Source organism: Crocodylus siamensis, chromosome 3 (genome assembly GCF_052110815.1).
Source record: "Crocodylus siamensis isolate JL-2025a chromosome 3, ASM5211081v1, whole genome shotgun sequence".
In the NCBI taxonomy this organism is placed as follows: Eukaryota; Metazoa; Chordata; order Crocodylia; family Crocodylidae; genus Crocodylus; species Crocodylus siamensis.
The window spans coordinates 129,882,086-129,908,231 of record NC_143397.1 but is presented as its reverse complement, the minus strand read 5'-3'; the positions used below and the strand labels follow the sequence as shown (position 1 = coordinate 129,908,231).

Sequence of the window (26,146 nt, the reverse complement as noted above, 5' to 3'; positions counted from 1 at the left end):
CATGTAATCATTTAGATAGAAGTTAAGCAGTCATGAGGAAATTAGCAATCCTTCATATTCTGTCAAACTGGAGCTATGCATCTGACAGCTACTGCAACTGATGGTAGTATTTGCTGCTGCGTTTAAGGTAATTTGACTGGTCAGCTTTCTGGCTCATTATCCTAATACAGAATAAAAGTGAGTATGTTTATTTTTTCAGTTCAGAAGAGAGAAGTAATTGCAAATATTCATTAAAAGTGAGCACTGGCTGCCAGTTTAAGTGACTTCATAAAGCACTGAGCACCTGTTTAAACAGCTGATAGCGATGAAGATGAAGCTGATCCATGACATACTTTGAGGTGTAAATATTCAGAAATGAATACAATGGAAACAACTTGGGACTACTAATGGATTCTCCAGAATCTTTCATTTCTTAAACACAGGTTTTGGTTTTTAAATAATGCTGGAACAGCATTGTAGTCACAATGCCCGACATTGTGCATGGATTCTTTTGGCAGGTGGTTCCTTGCTAGAGTTGATGTCTTGTACAGGTCCTATTACAATAGTGAAAGGTTTAATTGGTCAAACTTCTTGCTAGTGTAATTCCATTGACTTCAAAACACTTCTAGGATGTATGAATTTTTAACCAGTAGAGATGTGCACAGGCTGTATTATGTATATGTATTGCATTGTGACTGAAGTATAGAACTAGGAGTCCCCAGGGGTAGATTTCAAACCCAGATCCTACAGTGACTTTTTATGGGGTCTTAGGCCAGTAAGCTAACATCTGTACTCAGTTTCTCCATCTTTAAAATAGACATTAGAATAATATTCCCACTTAATTGGAATTTAGTAAGGATCAAAGCAGCTAAGGCTGATGAAGGACTTTGAGGCTCTGGAATAATGTGCTGCAAAAGTCCCAGACTACAGCACCAGGCAGCACAGTTTGTGGAGGAAGTAAGAAACTAGCAGTGGCAATAGAGCAGGTTAGGGACTATTTAGAAAAGCTGGACACATACAAGTCCATGGAGCAGGATGGGATGCACCCAAAGGTGTTAGCTGATGTGATCAAATAGCCGCTGGCCATCATCTTTGAAAACTTGTGCTGACCAGGAGAGGTCCTGGATGGCTGGAAAAGGGCAAACATAGTGCCTAGATTTAAGAAAGGGAAAAAGTACAATCCAGGGTACAGACTAGTCAGCCTCACCTCAGTCCCTGGAAAAATCATGGAGTAGATCCTCAAAGAACCCATTTCAAATTAGTTGGAGGAGAGCACAGTCAGCATGGATTCATCAAGGGCAAGTCATGTTTGCCCAACCTGATTGACTACTATGACGAGATGACTGGCTCTGTAGATGTAGGGAGACCAGTGGATGTGGTACACCTTGATTTTAGCAAGCCTTTTAATATGTTTTCCCACAACATTCTTGCAGGCAAGCTAAGGAAGTATGGGCTGGGTGAATGGACTTTAAGATGGATAGAAAACTGGTTGGAGCATTGGGCACAGAGGGTAGTGATCAGTGGCTTGATGTCCAGTTGACAGCTTTGGCTCGATGTCCAGGGCTTTGCAGGCTGTGAGGGTGAAGTGGGATATTAAGGGGTTGGGATCAAGAAAGATTATAGGTAAGAGGATCCCAGGGCTTTGAGGGACTGCAGCAGTGAGATTTGCATGCTCAGAGGAGCAGGAATAGGGCACAGTGGAGTGTGAGGGGGATAGTAAGGTGTTAGGGGAGGTTGGGATGTGCTGGGGAGTAGGCTGTGCAGGGTGCAGTGTGTTCATGGTGGAAGTGAGTGGGTAGGGTAGGATTCAGTGGGGTGTGAGGGGATGGTGGGGTCTAATGGGGCTTGGGGCACAACTGAGTGGTGCTGAGCATGAGAGATATGGGGTATAACGAGACAAAGTGGAGCCGATGCCCATGAATAAGAAGAGCTGGAGGTGGTGTCTGACAGGTCTGAAGACACTAAGGGTATTCTCTTTATAGTACACAGGATAATAGGACTGAGAAAGCAGATTCTTGGAGTGGGAGCCTATAGTCACAAAATATTTCTTTGAATGCCTGAGTGACCCCAGAGTAGATGTAACTGAATTTCTTCTAGTACCCTCCCTGTTCTTGAATGAATAGCAAGATGACCTGTCTGCCTAATCTGTTCAAACTATGATCATGTTATGCTCTTAACCAACAACCAAACAATCCTGAACTTTAGGGAAGTTCAGAGCTGCATTGAAGTTATATACTTCGTCAGCTCTGATTTGTAAAAAATCTGTAAAGCAATACCTTGAATTAAGTTTTTCATGATAGGCATTTCTAATACACCAAATTCAATAGTAGGCCGTACAGTGTTTAATTAGCAGCTAAGTATCCATTTTATAGAAAAGGGTCATTTACTCAGGACAATGCTAAGCTTTGCAAAACTATTACAATGAGCGACTTTGCCATTAAAAGTTTCTGTTACTAACAGAAAAATACAGTATCACTATAGTAAAACTCAGTTCATGTTTTGTTATATATAAATTTTAAAATAAAGAGTGTATTTAATTTAAAAAAAATGTTCTTGTCACAGTTAAGGATGGCTAAAATGTCCAGAAGTTTGATTTTTACATTCAAATACAGGAAATATCTTCCTTTTTGGAAAGAAAGCCTTTTTTCCCCAATGGATAGGGAGATTGTATGGCAAAATTGTAGCACATTTTGGTAGACTGTACAATGCATAATATTATGCTTTATTATTCTTTGTGATATAAACTTATGAAACTGTTTTGTAGCTAACAAAGGGCAAAGCTGAACCTAAATCACAACACAAAACATTATGCAGCGTCAGTTCGATTTTCATTACAAGCCTGGAACTCAGCTATGAGACTAGATGTATTCAGTGAGTCCTGAGGTGGACCAGTATCATGGAACAAAAAACCTGGTACTGAAAGTAATTGTGCCAGAAGCAACAGTGGTATATTGGTGGTTTAAGCTGCACAGCAGGGATGAGAGCCATTATAATAAAAAGTTGGTGTGATGTTGAGACAGTGGGTGTAATATGCCACTGTTCTGATCTGGTATTGTCCTATGATCACTGCACTGATGTAAATTAAGAATCAGATTAAGAGTATAGATTGAGAATCAAATGTTCTTTGTGTGGGATCTTCCCCCTTTCTGCCATCTGCAGATCAATAGTGCTACCTCAGGTTGAAGTCTGATATAGTCTCCTTTACTGCTCCTCCTGTCCTGTGCACTTATAAGGTTTGGGTGGCGGACCCATATAGTCACCCTTCTTGAGTCTTATTTCATTACATGCTGGACTTTTAAAATGAGACTATCTTGAAATGCAGTGGGGAAACTGCAGTAACAGAAATGTGCTTTTATGCTATTAATGTGGTTTGTCAAAAGCGGTATCTCTTTTAAAAAATCAAGTGAAAGGGAAAATAAGTTTTTGAGACTCTTTTCTGCACTTTTTCAAGTAAAACAAGCCTAATTTTTGTTTCTCTAAAAAAATGGAAATGTTTATAAGTATCAAAAAGCCATTTTTGTTGAAATAATTTGTCAGTGAAAAAAATCAACCAACATTAATTAATGTATTATGTAAAATTATTTTTTGTTCCCATGCAATGACAGTGATTACTATTGCAATATTATAGTGATAGACTACATTGAAAATTTTCTGTAGTTTAAGTCCTGCTTCCTCTGAAATCAATAGACTGTTCCTTTGTCTAATTATTCTTCAAAGTAGACCTCATAAGTATTTCAAATCCTTATCTTACATATCAGGTAACTGATGACAATTAAGTAACTTGGACAAGGCTAAAGAAGCAGTCAGTATTGGAACTAGACTGAGTTGTTGTGTGATCAAACTACTATACAATTAGCCGCACGTATGCTATAGAGGTTATCTGTTGATTATCTAATTTAAACCACATCTGAAATTATATTGGATGTTGCTGCCTGTGCTTGGAGCAAAACCACATTCTACATCACTATAGCTATGTTCATTGTTGACACCCTTTGTCATCAGAGGGTAATTTTTGTAGTCTAGACAATGCTGGATTTGCAAGGAGAAATGAGCGCTTTAGGTAGACATGTAATAGTAGTATACCACTGGGAAAAAAGTTATTGGAACGGGGCCAGTAATTCTGAGATTCAAAGAATATTGCAACAATGATTATCCCACATTTAGAAAAAAATCATTTGGGAAGCTTTATTTTTTGAGAATGTACCAATTTTTTCCTTGATTTAAAAAAAAAAAATCTTACAGTATACTGTGTTCTGGTGATGGAAAGGTCTATTTTTCTACTGCCTTTACCTTCCTTTTGCTTGCACACCCTTGAGGTAATTAGCGTAGGTTAAAATTTACATAACTGACTTTGGGGTTTTGCAAATAGGAAAGATGGAAATTTATACAAGGTGGTGAATAATTCATTTTTAAAGCAAGTTTCCTGTGTTTTATCATGTAGAAGATGTATTACAGACTCACAGAGGTTTTCTGAATAGGACCCTAAGCACTGAATCTTTGATATATATTTTATTTCCTAGCATAGGTAAAGAAATATTAACCATGACTCATTGCCATTTTCCTGTTCAATAAGATTTGAATAAACTTAACAAATTTATTAGGTAGATGATAGAGCTTTTTAAAAATTATCCTGACACACTGTGACAAATATTTTACTGAGATCAAGAAGAAATGCTTCTAACTTGTATTCCCATTGCCATTTCAGCCACTGAGAGACAGAAAACACAGTGCAGTTCATGTATGTAACCCAGACTAATATTTTCTTTCTGAATATTCCTTATTTAATTAAGCTTAGAAAGATAAACATGGGAATTTGATACTTCAGGGAGATTGGTAATGTTATCTAGAATGTTTTACTTCTATGTTTGTGGTTCAATTTAAACCCAGACTGGTAGTGTTTGAAAATTGTTCTAATCTTATGGTTATTTGATGTCTTGTGTGAAATGAGTTTGAGGGTTTCATCCTGTTTCTCAGGTATGCCTATCCTGCCTGGATGGCAATCCTAGGAGTTACCACCAGGCAGCATATTGTCCACTTCTGCTGAGTCCACACAAAGCCTTCAAATTAGGCAGTATGTCACATTTAGTGCTTCTGTGAGCACATGACAAGAAGCACATGCAAGGCAAAGACTGAGCCCAGCCTTGGGATGGGAAGTGATGCTCAAGCCTACACTAAAACTTCCTGATTTTTTGGCTTTGATACACACTGAATAAGTGCAAGTGGGCTGTCCTCACAAACAGTTTGGGGCAGGGAAACTTCTGTCTACATCAGCACTAAGGGTCAGATCCACAAAGAGACTTAGGGCACAAACAGAAGTGCGGCTCCCCATTTTAATTCAGACCACTTTGCAGGAAGTGTTCTGAGTTTCAACAATCCCCTAGACCAAACAGAAGTTCAGTGTTAGATCCAGGGGGCAAAGAGGGGCTTGGGAATCCAGCTCCCCCGGTCCCATTCCCCTTCTCATTCTGAAAACAGTTCAAGGCTGGGAGGCAGTGCAGACAGAAGTTACTGAATACACTATGTTTTGAAACAACTTCATCTAACCCTCATACAGTGAGGGTTCAGATTTTTGTGGAATCAGGCCCTTTCAAAGCACTACAGCTGTTTGGTCGTGGCTGTAGAGTGCTTTTAGGGGCAGATCAGGCAAAAATAATTACTTCTGCCTGCACCCTTAGGCTCCTTATTCCTGTCCTACTTCTGCTGTTGTCTAAGTCCAAAACTGCAGTCCTTTGAACTCCCATCCCACTATATTGATGTCCTGCCCCCTACAATTGAGAATGCCATGGATGCTGGTTCCATAGAAGAATGACTTTTCCAGCATATATTTTGCCAGTATAAGTACAAAATAACTCTAAGTCCTCAAACTCTGTAATAGTGAATTGCTTGGAAAATGAATGCTCATAAAAGTAACCTCCCACACCATGCAACATGTGCCACAGCTTCTCTTACAGGACATTTAATATCAGCTACAGTAATACAGGACTTGGTATAGATTTAAAGAAGGAGAAAGCAGAGATCTCTCCAGTGGTCTGTGATAAACAAGGAATTAGCGAGAATATAATACTTAAGTATAAGATAAGCATGGCAAAAAGACGTTCGGTGCAGGCACTGCAAATAATGGCAACTATGTGATTGAAATTCTTAGTTACTCTGAAAAATTTTGGCCATAATATCTTAGGCAAACCTTTGCAAAATGGTATTAACTCCAGCTTTTACAAATGCACTTTTGAGAAGAAAATATTAAAAATACATCTATTTTCTTGCTTGTAGGATTTAAAGCACCAGAAGGAAGTTCTTTCTCACAAGAAGAAAATATTGCACGGCAAATTCCGTACAGCTTTTCAGAGGTAAGTAAAAAATATTTTGCATTTCTGTTGCAAGTTCCATCCAAAGATTATGCTTTCCACGTGATAACAAATTAGATTTTACAAGTCAGGAAGTAGGACTGCCTTCAGTTTGCAAACAGGGAAAATGAGGCAGAGAAGAATTAAGACCTACATTTTCAAAAGCCTCTGATTGGCAATGCCTGTTTTTAGTTACCCAGCCTGGGACATTTGGAGCCTGATTTTTAGAGGTGACATACACTCACAGTTCCTGCTGCCTTTCATTACTAGTCATGGGCCCTAGCTCTTGCAAAAATCAGAGGAATGTAGGACTGAAAGGTAGCTCCAGAGCTACTGAGTCCAGTTCCTGCTAACGGCAGGCAGACATTACCTGAAGAAATCTCTCAGATTTCAAAACCTTGCCTATAATTACAAGGAATAAAGTAAAGAACCACCCCAAAAACCAGCAGGCTAAAAGAATCTCAGTAAAAAAGAGGTATTCCTACTCAGAAGTCTCTTCAGAAGTTTTGTTTTCAGGATGGCCAAAGATCATTACAGCCACTTCACGAAAATAGCAACCCAATAGATTCAAATCCTATAGTTTAGCAGTGAGGCTATTTTGTATCATTGTTTTATTCTGAAACTTAATATTCATCTCAAATTCCTCAAATTCTCTTTAGTATCTGAGCACATTTGCACTGAATAGTATTTCTTCCCCTCCCCTGCCCCACTCCTGAAGAAATCCTTAAAATAGCAAAATGTGTTTTGTAAGTTAGCTTTAGAAACTTGCTGTCCAGAGAGCATAATATTTCATGTTATTGCATGATAGTTAATTTTTATTTGTTTTTTTAAACTTAGGGATAGACTCTGGCTTGTACTTAACTAGGTGTAAAATCATTGGAGGTATGAGGAAAATTCCAGGCTTTATTGTTCCTCTGCAGTGACCAGGCATAATCACAGTGTCTGTCTGACACAGAAGGATTGCAGACCTTGCAGAAACTCCTGCCAGATCACTGGCACAGTGGCAGTGAACTAAGCCAGATAATGAACATAAGCACCTTTGCAACTAAGACTGAGCATGCTGCTGTTTGGGCAAATGGGACATGAGACTGATCTGCACTTAGTTAATAAATTTTAGAGATTTTTTTCCCTATGAATAACTCTCCAGGCAAACCTATGTATTCTGGAAATGAACAGCTTAAATTAGCTTTCTAAATTCTCCCTTATCTTGCTTAGTTGCTACCTCTTCCTGAGAGATTTAAAGCCCCAGTGGCTTCTTTCATCACCTCCCACCCCTGATTATGAATTACTTTCATGCAGTCATAGAACAGAATAATTGCAACACAATGTTCAAGGTTAATGAACAAACTTTCAATAAAGATATTAAATAGTGTGCACAAAAATCAGAGAGGAAAATTTTAAACAAAACAAAACATACCTTTTTGAGGAAATTGTGATCTATTCATGACAACTTATGAGTAAAAAAAAAAAAGAGGCCTAAATTCATTGAGTAAATTATTCACTAGGCTCCAATACCCAGCTATGTTAGAGAAACAAGGAGAAAAATGTTTCAGCCCTAAAAGAGATCAAATGTGGTTATTTAAATGTTTGATGTTCAGTAATGAAAACTGTTTACCTTCATAATTGTGTATTAGCAGCTAATAAAGGCAATAGATACAGTAGTTTAAAAGTAATAAAATCAACAACAAAGTGTATTTAATTTTAAATTGAATTGCTAGCAAATGGGTGTCCTAATGAACCCCTGTGTCAATGTAGCTCTAACCAAATTAAGTGAAATAATTTCCATCATGAGCAACTAAATAAGTGCAAAGTTCCAAACAGACCATTCTTCTTGGGTAAGAAAAGTTAACTTTTCAGATGTTTTTGCTGGAAGAATAAGCTAATAAAATTCAAGCACCAACTTGCCTTTGCTCCATTTTGGAAAATTAGGCCAAAGTTGACCTGACTGCAGTTAAAGGAAATCTCCAAGTCTGTAATTGCTTAGAACCTCTTGGTAGGTGCATCTGCACGAGATGCTACAGCAATATAGCTTTGGTGGGCATGAACCATGATGCTGACGTTGCTGTGCAGTAGCAATAAACTGCTGTGTAGTATCTTGTTGCTACTGTGCAGTAGGGTTGGAAATGACCCGTGGACTGCTGGGACTGCGCAATACGGGGGGTTACTGTGCAGTCAGTTAGTACTTGCTAAAGCATCTACACAGTTGGGTGCCCACTGAGTAGCATTTGCTCATGCTGTCCCATTCTCATTGGTGTCAGTGGGGCTACTTATGTGAGTAAATATTGCTTATTATAACAGGTGCAGAATCTGGCCCTCTGCTTATCCCTTACTAGGATGGAATTCCCATGGATATCATCTGGAGTTTTCTGAATAAAAGATTCAATAGTAGTATACACTGAGCCAATTTTAATTGGGTCCAAGCTAATGCTATTTTGATGTAATTATGTCAGTTTCTAACCTATCCAAGAACTTCGTATGTGCAAGGCCTAAATAGAAACTGGGGGCCTCTACATGAGAAGTTTACTGCACAGTTGACTAATTCAATCTGCACTAAACATCTTGGCATCTACATGGACAGGGCTATTAGGCTGGAGTAAACTAAAAATCTCTGCAGAAGGGTAGTACTTGTAAATATAAGTACTACCCTGCTATGGAGTATTTTACCCTGCAGCACTGCATGTGTAGACACAGATGCGGCTGGCTGGGGCTTGAGGGTACTTCAATTCGGGGGCTGCCTGCTTGCTGACCCCCTGGGCCCTTTGCCAGCCAGGGCTGCACTGACCCAGTTCAACGTGCTGGTCCTAGGCACGCATGTAAATGTGGTGCCTTGGAGCAATAAACTCGGGTGCAAACTGCACCCAAGTTTATTGTATTGCATTAATATGCACGTGTAGACACACCCACTGAGTTCTACCAGTTTGATTGGAACTTGGAAGGAGCAATGCAGGATACGGCAAGAAAGACTTTGGAGGAGGCCTTAGTTTACTAGTAGAGGGGCTGCCACTACAGTTGCTATTGTAACTATGTACTTGGTACTGTACATAGTTATAGTAGCAACTGTAGTGGCAGCTCCTCTACAATAGCAACTGTAGTGGCAGCCTCTCTATTAAGAGTTCTCTTAACAGAGTCAGTTTAGTTTTACAAGCACAGGGTCATGTTAATACCCACCATGCAGTACATGAAACATGAGTGAGAACATAGGCAATACGTAGGAGGGACAATGGGGGCGGGGGCACGTGCTCCCCCTGAGAGCACTGGTGCCTCCCCTGACAGTGAGTGCTTCGGCTGGTGGGGGGGGGGCACAAAGCACTAGTGTCCCCCTCCCTCCCCCCCCAAGATTGGCTCTGCCAGCAGCAGAAGTGCTGGCAGTGGCTGCTGAGGGATTTTCCCCCCAACCCTCCCATTGCCGGCTGGCCACAGGTGGATCTCCCCTGGTTGTGCCCCACTGGTGTCCCGCCAACTCGGGAGGCACCAGTTGCCCATGAGTGAGAAAGTTGAATCATGTCTATACTGAGAGATCTGTCAGAGTAAATTAGAAGCAGTAACATAACTAAGGGCAGCAGAGGCATCAGCCCCAGGTGCCTACTTTGGGGGGGCAGGGGAAAGCAAAAAAAAAAGGTAGCAGACACTACTGCTGGTCCCGCCACTTCCACTGCTCTGTGCAGTGCTTCTGCCCTGTGCACAAAACTGCCTAGTTACATTTATGATTAGAAAAGAGGATTATTGAGGGGAACAGCCTAGGCAAGTTTTGTTGCTTCAAGGCGATCCTTTAATATAATGCTTTTATGTAGGTGCACAGGAAGGACTCTCCCAGCCTTCATAGGAGCCTGACGGAATTGCAGTTATAGAAATGCAGGAGCCCCTTCCTTACTACTTCCTGGTAGTGCAAAAAAGGTGAATGTAATTCTAGCTTCACCTCCAGAGCTTCTGCTCTGCACAAGAAGGAGAAATATATAGTATCATATGAAACAGCCAGCCTGCATGTCCACTCCCCCTATACACTAGAATGGCCTATTCTCTTCACAAAGTAGAAAGTCTCTCAGTGCTTCTCTGGAGTGGATCATTTCTGCCAGTGCCAATCTGTTCTTAGACAGTGCACTGGAACTCCTGCTGGCTGCTCATTTGACCCCAGAAGTAGAACCCCATTCCTTTTAAATGTTCTTTTAATAATGCAAAAGATGGTAGAGAAGAAATGATAATCCCCAAGGATTATTGTCTGGGTACATACACATGTTCATTCATGTGTGTGTACAATGTATACTGCAAACAAAAAGGACTACAGCCTTAAGATTTTCCAATTTATTTTAGTTGAGGATTTGGCTCTCGAAGTATTAGTAGTGTAAAATTTTATTTTATTATTGGTAATATATAACTTCAGTCTTAGCACAAGTTTCCATACAATGAGAGTAAATTATTTATGTTCATATTTTAGGAAGGAAACTCTACATTCTTTGATGTCAGCCCATGATACAGACTGACAAATCTTAGTTGTGCCATTAAAATGGAACTGCATCTTTCTTATGCCTAAGCAAGGCATTCCTTTGCATTGAATATGCTTATTCTCCTTTGGTCCCTGCAAGGCTTATAATATATTTAAGGAAAACATCAAATTGTGATGTAGTTCCAAAGGCAAACACTTTTCACTTATGTGTTACAATCAGTTTCTTTTTATTTTTTCCCCTCCCTTGTATCTGATGCAGAGTGGAAAGTCAGCCATTGAAAACAGCACTGAGTGCTTGCAAAGAGGAAATTGTAGCCAAGTTTGGTAACCTCGCAGAAGTGAATAATGAATCAAATGGAACAGCAGGATTTAGCTGGGAGGTGTGTCTCTCCATGAGTGCTCTTTCTCCTGATGTAAATTGCTAAATGACTAGATCAGTTGTATTGACTCTCTTGCATGAGTTTTTTTTCCCTTTTCATAATTTTAGAAGGCAGGATTTAGCAGGTTTAAAATCAAGTATACAGTTACTTCTGCTGGAAAGCATGAATAGAATGTCTAAACTACTAACTGTGAATCATTTGGGCATGGGCAGACTTCTTCAAAACAGTTTGTCAACACTGGCCAAGTAAAGTATTTCAGTAGGAGATGAGGCAGCTATACCACCATGCAAATGAGACGGGCTTGAGATATGATGAATCTTCTATCTCCTTTTCCTACTCCACTGACGCTCGCTTTGAGGAAGGTTGTAAATGCAAGAGAGATTGTGGTATAATTCCTCAGACTGGCGTTTCTGCCCCCCAGTCACTATTCGATTATCTTCCAAATTGCTGTGTTTCAGAGAGATAAAGATTTTTTATGGCTTGCTGACTTGAAACAACCAGAAGAGCCAGAAAAGAGATGGCTAACCGGCCATGCATAGTAATTCCATTGGTAAATGACAAAATCTTTGTTTGTATGACATTTCCAAAATTACTACAGAAGATGAATCTAAAATACAAAATGTCACATTTGGCATGCAAAACTATCAAAATATATTTCAGTATAAAATTCAGAGAGGCGTTTAATTTAGAATGTGTTTAATAACTAAGTCTGCCTGCATCAGTAATCCTGCCTTGAGGTTTAAAAAGATTGTCTTATTTATTCACATGATGTTAATTTTTTTTATATATGATTCAGAAACCAAAAAATATTAAGGTTAAATCTTCATTGTTAATTAAGATTTTCTAATTAAACTGAAAATAATTGTCATTCAGATTAGTTGTTAAGTATGGTTTGTATTGGAAAACAAAAGAAGTTTAACAACTTCAACTGTTTATTTAACTGCTAATTTAATTCCAGAAGCTTTCTATCTATATGGAAATATGCTATCTCTTCCAAAATAAATCCAAGGCAGGATTAAAGAAGAGATTATTAGCAACTGTAGGCTTATATTCAGAGACTACTAAATCTAGTAGTCAAGGTAGCCACTTTATTGAAAATATGCCATCATACTGAATTAACAGAAAACCCCAACATAGCTGATTTATAGTTATACATTTTTAATTATACTAGAAATGCTTTTATTGCCTTAACATACAAAGGCCAAACTGAGACACCAATTATAGGCCTAATTCTGCTAGTTTTACTGAGGCAAAACTCAAATATTTACTGAGGTGGTAGAATGAATACACCACCCTGGTTCTGATTTTGCATCTTTATTCAGGTGAGACTTTTAAGGATTGTGTGATTCTTAGGACCCTATGTCTATTTCATTCTGCCAGTATCTATGCTATAAACTGAAATTCTACAATAATTATTGGAAGGGCATTTCAAATACAGAGTGAAAAAATATCCCTCTTGCTCAGCATTCTGTAACTCAAAGAACATCTTGTCAAGAACAAGTAGTACCTGTTTCCTTTTGTCTGGACCTGGAAGAAAGGTCCCTGTGGGGAGTTGTTATTAACTCTACTTGTCTTCTACTTTGATTACTATTTTTAAGAGTTTCTGTTTTTATGATAAGAAGGTGTATAACATTGTACAGCACTAATAGCCTTAGCAAGGCTAATAATTAATATAAAAACATTGACTGCCATGTTTCTTACTGTGTACCTCTAGCCTTGATCATCGTGTACACCTATCATAGATGTCTTAAAAGGCACACTATATTTTTCATAGGTGTCAATTTCCTGCAAACTCTGCCTTATTATTGCAGACTGATGGTTTCTGGTGTCACACTCCATTAGCACAGCATGCTTTTAAAAAATGCTTATTTTTTCTATTTTCACTGCAATCTACATGTTTGCCTTTTGACCTCTCTAATTACAAATCCTGTGTCTTCCTCTATTATCATTGCTTAATGATGGATAATTGCAAGTTCAACAAAAATAATTGTCTTCTTTTTGATGGTGGCTTTTTGAGGAATTTGTTCTTGCTAATTGTATAGTTAAACTCTTGCTTCCTTCCTCATTCAGTAACCTAGAGCCTTCTCCTTAGGTTGACTGGTCCAAAGCACCTCAGCCCATTGAAATCCAATTAAAATGCCTACGAGGTGTCAGAGACAAAGTACCCAAAGGTCGCTACGTCCTCAAGGTTTCTTTGCTCAGTCATTTAGGGGGTAATGTGTTTCATTTGTCCAAAATGAAGGAACAACAATGGGCCGGGACAACGTTACCAGTAAGCCACGATGGAAACTTCTATGATATAGAGATCTGTTTCAATCACAGCATCCATACAGTAAGCAACACTTCTTAAATATGCTGTCTTTGCTTTGGTAGTTAAAACACATACGCTCTTTCTCCTTCAGGCTTATATATTTAATATGTTCCATCATCTTCATAATTTATTTAATAATTTAAGGTGCAATTTAAGAAGGTGCAATTTTTTTCCCTAGGTAACTCTCATCACTCACTCTAAAAGTGCCAAATAGATACTTTATCATGTAGTGTTGTCAGCTAATTTTAAATTTAACTTTTATTCTTTCTTATCTATGCAGCTTGTCAGCTATGTAATTTGATTTGGGTAAAGTAGCTTTAGAATAATAAATGACAGAGTGGGTGTATATAAACACATGAATGCCCAAAACCTTCTGTGAGTTTTTAGCTTCACTGACCCCCATTTGCCAAAAAAAGCAGCATTTGGATTATTTTGGAATAAACCCAAGCACTTGAGGCTCTATTCTGTCTTTTGTGACTAAGGCACACATATTTTCTTGCCTAAGCATGCTGTGCATGGCAGGATTGTTGTGTGTCAGTTGCTCAACGTTGTATCTAATATCTAAAGATGGTTGAGTTGTTGTTTACAAATACATTTTCTAACACATGTAAACTTCTTTTACTGTTTGTGAACTTATCCTGATTTTTGTGAATGTGCTCATTGTTCTAACGCTCTTTCTGAACAGAAACTCTTATTGTAATCTATATTACAGCTCTAGTTATGGACTAGGACTTCATTGTGCTAGGTGTTGTACAAACTGAGAACCATCCACCACCCACTTCTCTTCCCTTCCTCCATTTCCCCCTCTACTCCTCACTCATGCCCAGTGCCCATCAAATCCCAGAAGTGAAGCAGTGGTATCTAGGGCTGTGTGAAATGGGTCCTATTCGATCTGGATTCAGATTCGACCCAAATCGAGGACAATGATTCGATCTGTTCATTTGGATCACTATCCCTGATTCGATTTGGCTGAATCCGAATCTTAAGATTTTATGCTGATTTGGTGAATCAGTGATTTGAACACAAACAAAGCTTTAAAAGTTTTTTCTTTATACCTTGAGGTAGCAGGCGTGGCTCGTGATTTCTGCAGTACTGGGGCATATGGAGTGTCCCACAGGGGCACAGGGGGCTCTCCAGAGTGCTCAGCAGCGAACCCACCATGCCCCCTGGCTTGGCTATCAGCGACAGGGGCACCCCAGGTGCCCTCGCTGACCTAGAAGGCACCAGTCACTGAGCCAGAGGGGGTGGGGGGTCCCCCTGCGCACTCCCCAATGGACCAGGAAGTGGACCAGAATCTGTCTGAATCGCTTCAAATTGATTCGGAGGGTTCTGAATCAATTTGGAGAGATTAAAGGGTCCTCTGATTCAATTCAGGTTCAGAGATTTGGCCACCAAATCGGGCTGAATCTCTGCTGAATTGAATCAGGTACTGAAGCTTCGCACAGCCCTGAAGTCATCACCTTATGGCAGGCCCTATGTATGCACCAAAAAGCGCATCTGGATTAGAGAACCTGAGGGAAGCGCTTGGATCTGTGCTTAGGGCTGCTCTAACATGACTTTACTGCTCTTTTCAGGTATATGTTACATGCTGCAATAGAAGGTAGTGGACAGTATGGAGGTGGTATAGACAAGTCTGAAATCAATTTTTTTCTCCCTGATTGGAAATAGTATATATTAAATAGAAAATAATGAACAGTGGGTGCATCTACACAAAAAGCTGAAGTGATGTAGTGTTGGCAGGAGTTGTGATGCCAGTGTACTGCGCAGTAGCTTGTTGTTATTGCACAGTAGGGTTGGAAACAAGTCACGTGACAATGAGACTGCACAGTAATGGCAATTACTGCACAGTCATTTAGTTCTTGCAAAAGCTGTACAGTAACAACTGTGCAGTCGGGAACGTGTGTAGATCTGCCCAGTGAGTACCTACCTTCTGCATGTAGGGAAGAAGAAAAAACATGCATATGAAGAAATGCCCTACTCATGTGAATTTCCTGCCATATTGTGCAGTCATGGTCCAATAGAATAGGCATCCTGAATCTGAACAAATATTCATGAATACTACTTCTGCAGTACATAACCCAGTTGATTTTAGTCAGTGGGATGTCAGATATGAATTACAAGTATAAATGTAGAGACACCTCTTTTTTACTGTGAAATGAACTGTCCAACTTGAGTAATGCAGTGTTTTAAAGAGGCAAACTCTGCCAAGGCAAAGAGGGCAAAGGAATCATTAATTTAATCATCTTGTAGATTACCATAGCACAGGCTAGTCACACTAATGCTATCACTGTTGAGGTCAGAGAGGTTATTCCTTCTGAATCTTCTGTAAAACTTTATGAGGACTGGTGAGTTCCTTCCTTTGCCTGGCTGCAAAACCTAATGGTGTGTGCATTATACAGCCTCAGTGTCTTTCCTCACAAAGTCACAGGAGAGAGAAGAAAGCCAAACTCTTCCTAGCTTGTTAATATGTCTAGAAGAGTATGCATTTTTTCCAGTGACTGAACAGTTTCTTTCTGGAGAGTGTTTGTCTGGTGTATTCATCCCTCCTTTGCTAGTGAATTCTGCCTGTATAAAACAGCTGATCCCCAAATAGATAAGGGGAAGGGAAGATCATCTCTTTTTCACTAGTTTTTTCATATCAGTGGGCAACTAGGGAAGAGAATGCTCCTAAAAGCATGGAGATGATACTAGTTTGAGAAAAGAAAATTTCTGGAGAGAACACACTGTCTGTTAGACGCAGCAGGTAGCCGACAGGTAACCTAGAGATAAGCAGCTTGTATTCAGGTCAGTTGATGTTTATTAGAGCTGAGTGGTAAACAATTTTCCCATCTTGAAATTTGAAAAAAATTCCCATTCAGCAGTTTTTGCCAACCATTTATCCATTTTCATTTTTTTACTTACATACAGACATTTTCTAGTATGTAGTAACTAACTTTTGAAATGGAGGATCATAGTAAAATGGAAAAATAAAATTTTTCATTTCAAGTCTGTTAAAATGAGTTGAAGTCAACATTTCCATAGCAATTCTTCGTTAATTCTGGAATTTGAGTCCAAATAGTCCTCCCTGGAATGAGCATCTCAGTCAATTTAACCATTATTATTCTTTTGTATTTCTCTACATAATCCTAAAACAGGCAGTGAGGCTAGAATCAAGCCATAGTAACATTGATTACATTGAAGTAGGTGGCTCGTCCAATGCAAAGAAGGCAAAGGAACCATTAAATTAATCAAATTGTATATTACCATAGTGCAGATTAGAAAGCAGACTTTCTTGTTGGAAAGTTACTGGAAAGTGGGTAATTTTTTCAATGTCCACATCACCACCATATTGTATCAGAAGTTAATTGAGCGCTGTAGCTACCTCCCTGCCACCAGCTTTCATCTCTACACCGCTAGATCCATCATCTAAAACCAGGCTCTTTGTTACAGCTGTATCTGCTGTGGTCCCGCTGACTGGGATATAAACCTTAGGGACTTGGAGCATATCTTCCTACACCTAAAGTACAATCTCAAAACTGTAGCTAATCAAATCAACAGAGCCAGAATCAGAACTTGTTCTAAACTGCTATGATAAGCAGTTTAAGGACAGCAGAATCCCTCTGGCTATTACCCATAGCCCTGTGCTTGAATACCTTGGATACTAATGATTACCCTCAACCCTTTGGACATTAATGACTTCCAGCCCCTCTGGGAAAATGATGACCATCTCAAGGCAGCCTTGCGGGGCAAGTTTGTCTCTCCCCCCCACCTCATCAAACAATGCAGATCATAACATCCAGGGTTCATTCACCTGCTCCTCTAATAACATCATGTATTCCATCACTTGCTTATGGTGCACCTCTGCTGTCCATTTTGGACAGATGGGGCAATCCCTGTTTTAAAGAATGAATGGACATCCATCTGACATCAATTCCAAAAAGACACCAAAGCATGTGTCAGTTCACATTAACTTCCCTGGACGTTCTGTCACTGACGTTGGAGTTAGTGTTCTTAAACAACAAAACTTTAAAAAACAATTTAAATGAGAAACTGTGGGAAAAGAAGTCTTCCACAAACTGGATTGTGGCAAGCATGGTTTCAGTAGAAATTCTGGATTCTTTTCCCATTATCTGAACTAGCTTTTATAACTTACGTGTTCCTCAGTGGGTTAATTGCCTTGTTTATCCCTACTGATGTATTCAACCCATCTTCACTGATCTCAGCAGTGCTCCCTCTCACTATCCTTATGTATTTATATTCCCTTCTATTTAGAACTCCTGTTTTTTGTGAGTCCAATCATAATATCTGATAAAGTAGGGTGGTGTTTATGAAAACATATGCCGTTGTGAACCAGTTAGTTTCTAAGGGCATTTATAGGCTCCAAGAGCTCTAAGGGCTCCGAGAACCACACTAAATAAAAGCACCTGGAGCATCATGTGTATCAGTGTCCCCGTGCTGAAAAATGGCAGCGGAGCACATTATACTGAAGCTCATTCAATAAGCTTTAGTTCAAAGTGCCCTGCTGCCATTTTTCAGTGCAGGAACACTGATACACATGATGCTGGAGTGTGGTAATTACCCTGCTATGATGTAATTACATTGTAATTCAATTAATCAAGTCTGCTCTGATGTGCTGAAATTACAGTGCATTGGATCAGCCTCTCTGCATGTGTATAGGAGCCCTAAGGCTGCATCCACATGAGCAGGGGAATGCATTTGCAGCCGCACATATAGTAACAGAAAAAATTTGTGCCATTATTTTGTGCTGCAGTGTACAGTCCTGCTTGAGTGGTTTGCAGTGGGAAACAGTGTCCTAATGCTGCATGCACTGCAGGGGTGGGGGTGGGGCTGGCTGGGGCACAGGGTGCCTCAGCTAGGGGCTAACTGGCAGACAGCCCCCATGTTGAGGTACCCTGTGCCCCAGCCAGCTGGTGAGCAGCAAGTTGAGATGGGGGAGCAGGCAGCCCAGGACTGCCTGCTCCTCTGTCTCCATACGTTGTAGACCCCCTGCGCCGAGGCATCCTGCGCACCAGCTGGCTGCTCCCCACCTGCCTGGGGAACAGTATGCTTTGAGATGGAGGAGCAGGCAGCTCTGAGTTGGCTGGTCCCCTGTCTCTGTGATGAGGCATGTGGAGCCCCTGTCACAAGGCACACTGGGCCCCAGGCAGCCACCCACAACTGACTGGGGCACAAGGTGCCTCAGCACAGCGGCTCTGAAATGCACAGAGGTGGGGGAGCTGGTAGCCCTGGACTGCCAGTTTCTCCATCTCCATTTGTTTTGGCACATGGTATTGTGGCATTCTTTATACCACTCTTTTTTTCTCAGGGTTTATTTTTGCTACCAGAGAATCCCAGTAGCAGATTTTGTACCAGTGCTTCAAATTAGCAGCATGGCACACAGTTTAATGTGCAACGTGTGCTGTTTGTGGCACTACAAACTGCACATGCTTGCAGATTTGGATGCCTAAGGTGCCACCTTCCCCTACCTTTTACCTAACTTCATATTAACACAGCTAACAATCTCTCCTTTCTCACTGGAAGATACGTTAGTTATACAGGGGCTCAGGATATTTCACCAGCTAATTTAGTTGCATCAGATATGCATCTGATTTTTGTCTAGCCTTGTAGTGGGAAAACATCTTTCTGACTTTGCCCACCAGAGAAATGTCTGCTGATATGAGTAAGGCTTAGATCCACAATGGTTTTTAGATGCCTACCTCCCTTTGGTCCTTCAATGGGATTTAAGCATTTTAAAAACTTTTGCGATTCTGTACTTAAATCACAGTAGGTATCCCTGTTTCTGGTTTTAGAATAGTGTCTCCTCCTCTACCTATTGCAATCCAAACTATGAAACCTCTCAGTTAAAAATTACCAATCCCTGATTTTTAATACAAAGCTGAAGCTATTTCAGATAAGGACCATTGTTTTATGCAGGTGCTTTATAACAAAAGGAACTCCTCAGAGGGTATGTATAAGCATTACCTTTAGATTGATCTAACCAAGGTGTGATGTCAGTCTAAATGCCCTGGCATGTACGCATTCAAAGGGCTTAAATTGCCCTCCAAAATGGCATGCCCAGTCTAAGATAGTTAATTTCAAGAAGGGAACTAACTTTAAATCCATTTGGGTTAACCCAATCGAAAATAGGTTAACCCAGTCCAGTGAATGTCTGCATGCATTCACAGCACAGCCCTAAGGTTGTGCTCTTCCTACCTCCCCGACCCTAACCAGGCTACTAGCCTCCTGACTTCTCTTCCCATACCTGGCAACCCCTCCCTGTGGATCTACCAAACACCACTGCAAACCCTCCAGCTTCTACCTCCCCTACTGGCCTCAAGTTACTTAGCTCAGACTACCCATGTTACTCCTGGCAGTGGAGAATGCCTTCACATGCCACTCCTGGTTTAGGTTTCAGCACCTTAAATGAAGCTGATGAAATCTAAGTCAGGTTTCATGAATGCTTATTCTCACCCAGAATGATTCAGTTATAAACAGAGTCTGCTAGACCTGGTTTCTTTGCCAGTCTCTATTCAGGCAAAAGAGAATACCTAACTTACTCCATTACTTCAAGAGTTGTGTGAGGTTGTTACTTTTTTCTTAAGGGTGCTTTGAGCAACAAACTTACTCTTTCTAAAAAGAGTTTGATTATCAGGTTCCCATCAATAGTTTATAGAATGCATTTCACTGCTATCTTCATAGTTCTTAGCTCAATTCTGCACTAATTTACAGAGGTAAAAATCTCATTGAAATCACATTAGAGTTGGGGGTTGGTTTAATTATTACCTGATAAAGTATCCCTCATCACTACGTAGCAGACAAGGAAAATTTAGTTTCATAATCTAAGAGATCTGTCTTTGTTCTCTATTCAAAAGGTTTGGATGATACTGTCTTTAATCTACTGTATTAGCATTCTTTTTCGTTGGTGTCTCTGCATTTCCAAACAATTAGTAGTCTACAAGAGGAAAACCAAGTCCAGTCTCCAGACAATAGATTCCTACTAAAAAAAAAAAAAATCACAAGAAATATTCAGATCTTACTAGGAGAACCCAGGACATTGAGACAGGTTTAGAATGAAGTGATGTACAAGGCTGCTGTTCTGGGATGTATTATGGAAGGGAATAAGAACTTACACATGAAGAATAAGGTTTTGTGTTTTCATTGGGTATAATAATGTTCGGAGCACAATGTAAACAAGGTGAAAACTAAGACGTGCATGCTTGATGTTGAGGGAAAGCTTGGTTTTAACTAATATATTAGAGAAATTGTTCCAGAACACTACATCCTTCCAAAAATAATAACCCTGTAATGTCGGCAAAGTTGGTGTCAGCATGGGTTACCTGCTGCGTACAGAAAGTGCTGGTCATGTAAGTTAGATCTGCCTCAGGGCTAGTCTGACTTGTGCACCCGACCTTTCAAAAATGTTTTTTGTTCATTAATCAATGTTCTGTGTTCAAGCTTGCCAGTTTCACTTCTTTCCCTCCTTCACTGTCCTCCTTTTTAGTTTGTCAACCCACCTCCCCCAGTAACCCCTGACTAAGTGTTAGACAATGGTTTCTAATAACTCATGTTGAATGCTGTTTTCAGCAACATCAAGACATTGCAGGATGCTGATTTTTTTTAAAGTCAGATGTTAGATAACTATGTATGTATGTATGTATCAGACACAGATAAGATGTGCCTTATGAATCCTAAGGCTCTTTTATAGTCCTTATTTAGGTCTTGTCATGCAGTAGCTTGTTTGTAGGCCCTAAGTTCTTAGGAAATTTGCAAATGTTTCATTCATGCAGAGATGATTTGATCCTTTTAACGGTTAGTATAGGGGTTAAGCAATTTGGTTTGGAGGAAATAAGGACTGATCTGTAGCTTTACCTATACTAACCTGAACTTAATTGGTTAGAAAGAAGGAAAGGAAGGAAGAAAGGAAAAAAATCAGTTAGCAATTTTTTTTTGGTTTTGTTTTTAAATGTTGTCCTGCCTCTAAACTTCCTGGATTCTGCCAGACCTATGCCTGAAGTACAGAAAAATCCTTGAAAAATGCTTATTGCATACTTCATAGGGAAGTAATTTCCTGGAGATATGTGTACACACAAAGCTTTTCAGATTATTCTTACTCTTGCCTACATTGGGAGATAAGACCAGTAGCCTAACTAGTGTGGGGTGATTGGGGTACCAGCCTTGGATGCTACCCATGAGGGGGCTCCATTATGGCCCCTTTGCACAAGCAGTCTTTGCCACAGGAGGGGTAACCCTGTGCAGCTCCTTCCTGTCCCTAGAAGCCCTGTGTGGCCCCATGCTCTGTATTATATCTGGGTAACAACAGTGTCCCAACTAGGAGGCTTTGCCATAGGATGCACAATCCTGTCCCCAGGTGTGGAGGGGAGAAAAGAGTACCAGGAGCAGCTCTTGGAGATCCTCTGTCTCTGCTTCTGCTTCTACAGCAGCACAAGCTCTTACTGTTATGCCAGCAGCACTGTTCAAATGAAGACAGTGGAGAGTCCTGGCCGGTAAGAATCCACTCCTCCCCTCCCTCTCCAATAGTCAGCATTACCTCCCCCCACCCCTGCCCCATTTGCTGAAATGCTTGTTTCGCCTCCAGGTCAGATCCCTGTTGTAACGTACCAATGGTTATATTGTAAATTTCACTTATGTAGCTTCCTTAAGATAGCTAGCTTCGTGATTGAAATTCTTGTGTAGACAAGGAAAGATTTGTGCTCAAGGGGCACTTGGAACAATCTTCACTTAGGTGTGTCACAACAGTAGCACCTAACTACAATTCCCTACAGTTAACTACAAGACGTAGGGCCAGGATGTGTAGACTTGCAGATATCGTGCTTATTATTATAGGCTTATAGGATGCACCCAAAGAGTGGTGGTGGATGGGTCAGTTTCCCCCTGGAGGGATGTGGGCAATGGTGTCCCCCAAGGCTCTGTCCTTGGACCAGTACTGTTTAATATCTTCGTCAGCAATTTGGATGCAGGTGTTGAAAGCACCTTGTCCAAATTCACAGATGACACTCAACTATGGGGTAGAGTAAACACACTGGAGAGCAGGGAGTGAATTCAGGCAGATTTGGACAGACTGGGTAAGTGGGCAGATCAGAATAGGGTGCAATTTAACAAGGATAAATGCAAGGTGCTGCACCTGGGGAGGAAGAATCTCCAACACACCTAGAGACTGGGGGGTACCATTCTGAATACCACAACAGTGGAAAGAGATCTCGGAGTCCTGGTTGACGCAAAAATGAATGTGAGCCGCCAGTGTGACAAGGTAGTAAGCAAGGCTAACCGCACTCTTTCTTGCATCAGCAGGTGCCTCACGAGCAGGTCTAGGGAAGTGATAATTCCTCTCTATGCAGCATTGGTGAGGCCTCAGATGGAGTACTGCATCCAGTTTTGGGCACTGCACTTCAAGAGGGATGTGGATAACCTTGAGAGGGTTCAGAGGAGGGCTACTTGTATGGTTGAGGGCCTGCAGGTAAGACCCTATGAAGACAGACTGAGGGACCTGAATCTCTTCAGCCTCTACAAGAGAAGGCTGAGAGGTGATCTTGTGGCTGCCTACAAACTCATCAGGGGGGTCAGCAGGGAATAGGGGACACTCTGTTTACCAGGGCACCCCTCTGGGTTACCAGAAATAATGGCCACAAACTGAAGAAGAATAGATTTAGCTTGGACATAAGGAAGAAATTCTTTATGGTAAGGGTTGCCAAAATATGAAATGGGCTTCCAAGGGAGGTGGTGCTTTCCTCTACCTTGGAGGTGTTCAAGAAGAGATTAAACAGGCATCTGGCTGGGGTTACTTAACCCCAGTGCTTTCCAGCATGGAGCAGGGGATTGGACCTGATGATCTACCAGGTCCCTTCCAACTCTAGAAATCTATGAAGTCTATGAATTAGAGTTGATGAAATATGTTTTCTCCTGCAGAATATTTTCAGAAAAACTAATTTAAAAAAGAAATGCCACCCAGGTGTCTCATGGGAGTTATAGTTTGGGATCCTATTGCAAGAGTGCTGGTGGGAAGGACTTCCTGGCTAGACTTCATATTTTCTGATGTGTTGTGGCTTTCCCTTGTACTAAGCTGAAACAATGCATCAAGGGAGATGCCATTTGGCTGGGAAACTTAGCCCACAGAGAAGACGGGAGCGTAAGATACCTGAATGATAATTCCAGTGAAGCACCATGACAGGATTTCTTAATCAAAGTCTCTTTCAACAAAACTCTTATTTCCAACATGTCTGAATTTTAAATGAAATCTTAGAATTTTCTGGGGAATTTAGGTATTTTTTTCATGAAGACACATTTTCTATTAAAAACACATTTATCAAAGGAAAAAGTATTTAGGTGGGAGTATTTCAAACATTATTGTTATTATTGTTGTTGTTCTTATTCTTGTTACATGAAAGCTGCATGATTCTCACTGATTTTTGCATAATAAAAAAATGGCCAATCTCTTTGGAAGACTACGGGCAAGGTTCTGTTTCGCTTACTGGGTGCCTATGCATGTACATTGGGGCTGCTCTGACTCACTGTAATTACTCGATTAATCGAGTCTGCTGGAGCATGGTAATTACTCTAATTAAAGCCCCCTACCCGCTGCCTCTTGAAGCATATGTATAAATGCCCATTATGTGTAAGTGGATTTAGGCACCTAAGTGTGATGTTATTCTACCTTGTTCAAATCTTTCAAAAACAGTTATTGCAAAAGGTGGGTGGCTTCATAATAATAATAACAATAATAATAATAATAATGTGTAAGTCTACTCTCAGGCAACCCCTTTACAAGGTTAATTACTTCAGTAACTAGTTTCCAAGTCCAACAGCTTTCATAAGAACTGGTTTCACATATGGTAAAAAGGAAAACCATTGCATTGGTATTTCACCCTCTGAAGTTATTCTTTTAACTCCTTTGATTCTGACATTTACTTCTGTGTCTACTCATTTCAAGACTGTGATGTGTTCTTTCAAGTGCCAACGTTCCAGGGGTGGTATTTCAGTGAAGATGTATTAGCTCTACAAGTCAGCACTGAAGTGTACTTTTTTCTATGTACCTCGAACATTAGCTAGTACTAAATCAATTCATATGCATATAAAGCTTGCAGTTGCTGACAGAACAATTCACAGATCTGTAGATTTTAAAGAGTATATCAACCAGTTAATATTTATGTATCAATGTGGCAAGGTACTAGCAATATTATAACAGTAGCTGGGTACCATTTTGTTTTACTTGAGGGAAATCCAATATGAATAAAACAGCAACTTTTCAAACATGACATTTAATCCATGCATGTAAATCAAACTGGGAGATCTATTATTCATTATTAAAAGGGCACCATATTTTTATTACACTGAAAATGAAACACAAATGCTGTGAAAAATTTAGTGCCTTTTCCTGAAGTTTCAGGACACTTATCATGCAGTCATCTAGCTGGGGCTGGCACTCATTTTAAAATATAGCTACAAAATTAATAAGTTGTAAGTCTTTTGCTTGGGAAAAAAGGATGCTTGATTTCACTGCAAGAGGCAAATTTATTTTTTATTTAAGGCTTCCTAAATACTTAAGATGGTAAAGAACCTTTTAAATGTTCAGCTTCAGATTATTAGATACATGTGAAGACTAAAGTTCATATCTCTGTCATTATTAGTCATGTCCTCCATTTTCTCTCCTGCAGCATATTTTGAAAACTTCTTATAGCAGAAACTGATTAACATGACCTAAGGTATTTATTCCTCAAACATGATGAAACCAACTTCTTCAAAGACCCTGTTTTCCATATGTCAGCATCTGTTTAAGAATCGCAGTGCATTTAATAATGACAAAACAAGGAATCATTAGGAAAACTAGATAACAAACTTTTTTTTATTATTGTTGTTCATGAGCTAAACCCTGGCATGGCTTATAGCATTTAGCTGTAGGATGCTTTATAGGATATAACATGAGAGCTTAACACACTATATAAAAAGATAGGAGGTAATAATATCCTACAGTGCCAGAGGACTTTAAAAATGAGAGCCACTTAAATTTTCCCTGGATAAAATCATTTGTGGTGGGGGTGATAAGCTGCTACATGCATTTTTTTACTGAATGAAAGTCCTGAGCTCAGACAGACATTTGCAATTGCTTAGAATCGTTTTTACTATGATTTTTTTAAAGCAGAAATAAATATTTATATCCATGTACACTTTTATGAATGTACTCTTTATTCAAAATCAAATGGTCAAACGCTTCTTAACAGTCTAAGACCACAATAGTCAGCCCCATTCTGCCGTATAACACTGATGGGCCCCCGTGTTGCTCCAGCATTTGAGGTGAGATTCATTTATGTTCAGAGATCTGTCATTAGACTTGTACACTCCTTCAGTCATAGTTAAGTACTATCTTGAAGACCTAAGTGGTCATATATTTGGTCCTCTGCACAGGAGTAGATTTCACTCCAGGAATACTCATGAATAAATATTTTACCCCACTGTGGGCCCAACAGAATATTCAGTTTGTGTCTGGCCCAATCTCTGTCAAGAACAACTTTATCGGTATAAACACTGTCATCTATTCCAGCTGTAAATTTCTCAGATCAGTCTAAAAACATAAAAGAAGCTTTTGATTGCCCGTAGATGGGATTTTCTAACATAATACAGTTGTGACTTTTTCTCTTACGTACTGTGGCCCTGACAGATGTTGATTTCTGGATGGTCATTAGATCTGGTATACTGATTT

At 40.0% G+C, this 26,146-nt stretch overlaps 1 protein-coding gene across 1 annotated transcript in view; it reads left to right on the top strand.

The window, feature by feature from the left end:
* Positions 1-26,146, top strand: part of LOC149868802 (uncharacterized) — a 300,950-nt gene that overhangs the window by 61,704 nt on the left and 213,100 nt on the right. Inside the window, 3 exon segments of the mRNA XM_090037671.1 lie at positions 6,250-6,326; positions 11,024-11,144; positions 13,237-13,476. Of these exon segments, the coding sequence (XP_089893797.1) occupies positions 6,250-6,326; positions 11,024-11,144; positions 13,237-13,476 (438 nt within the window).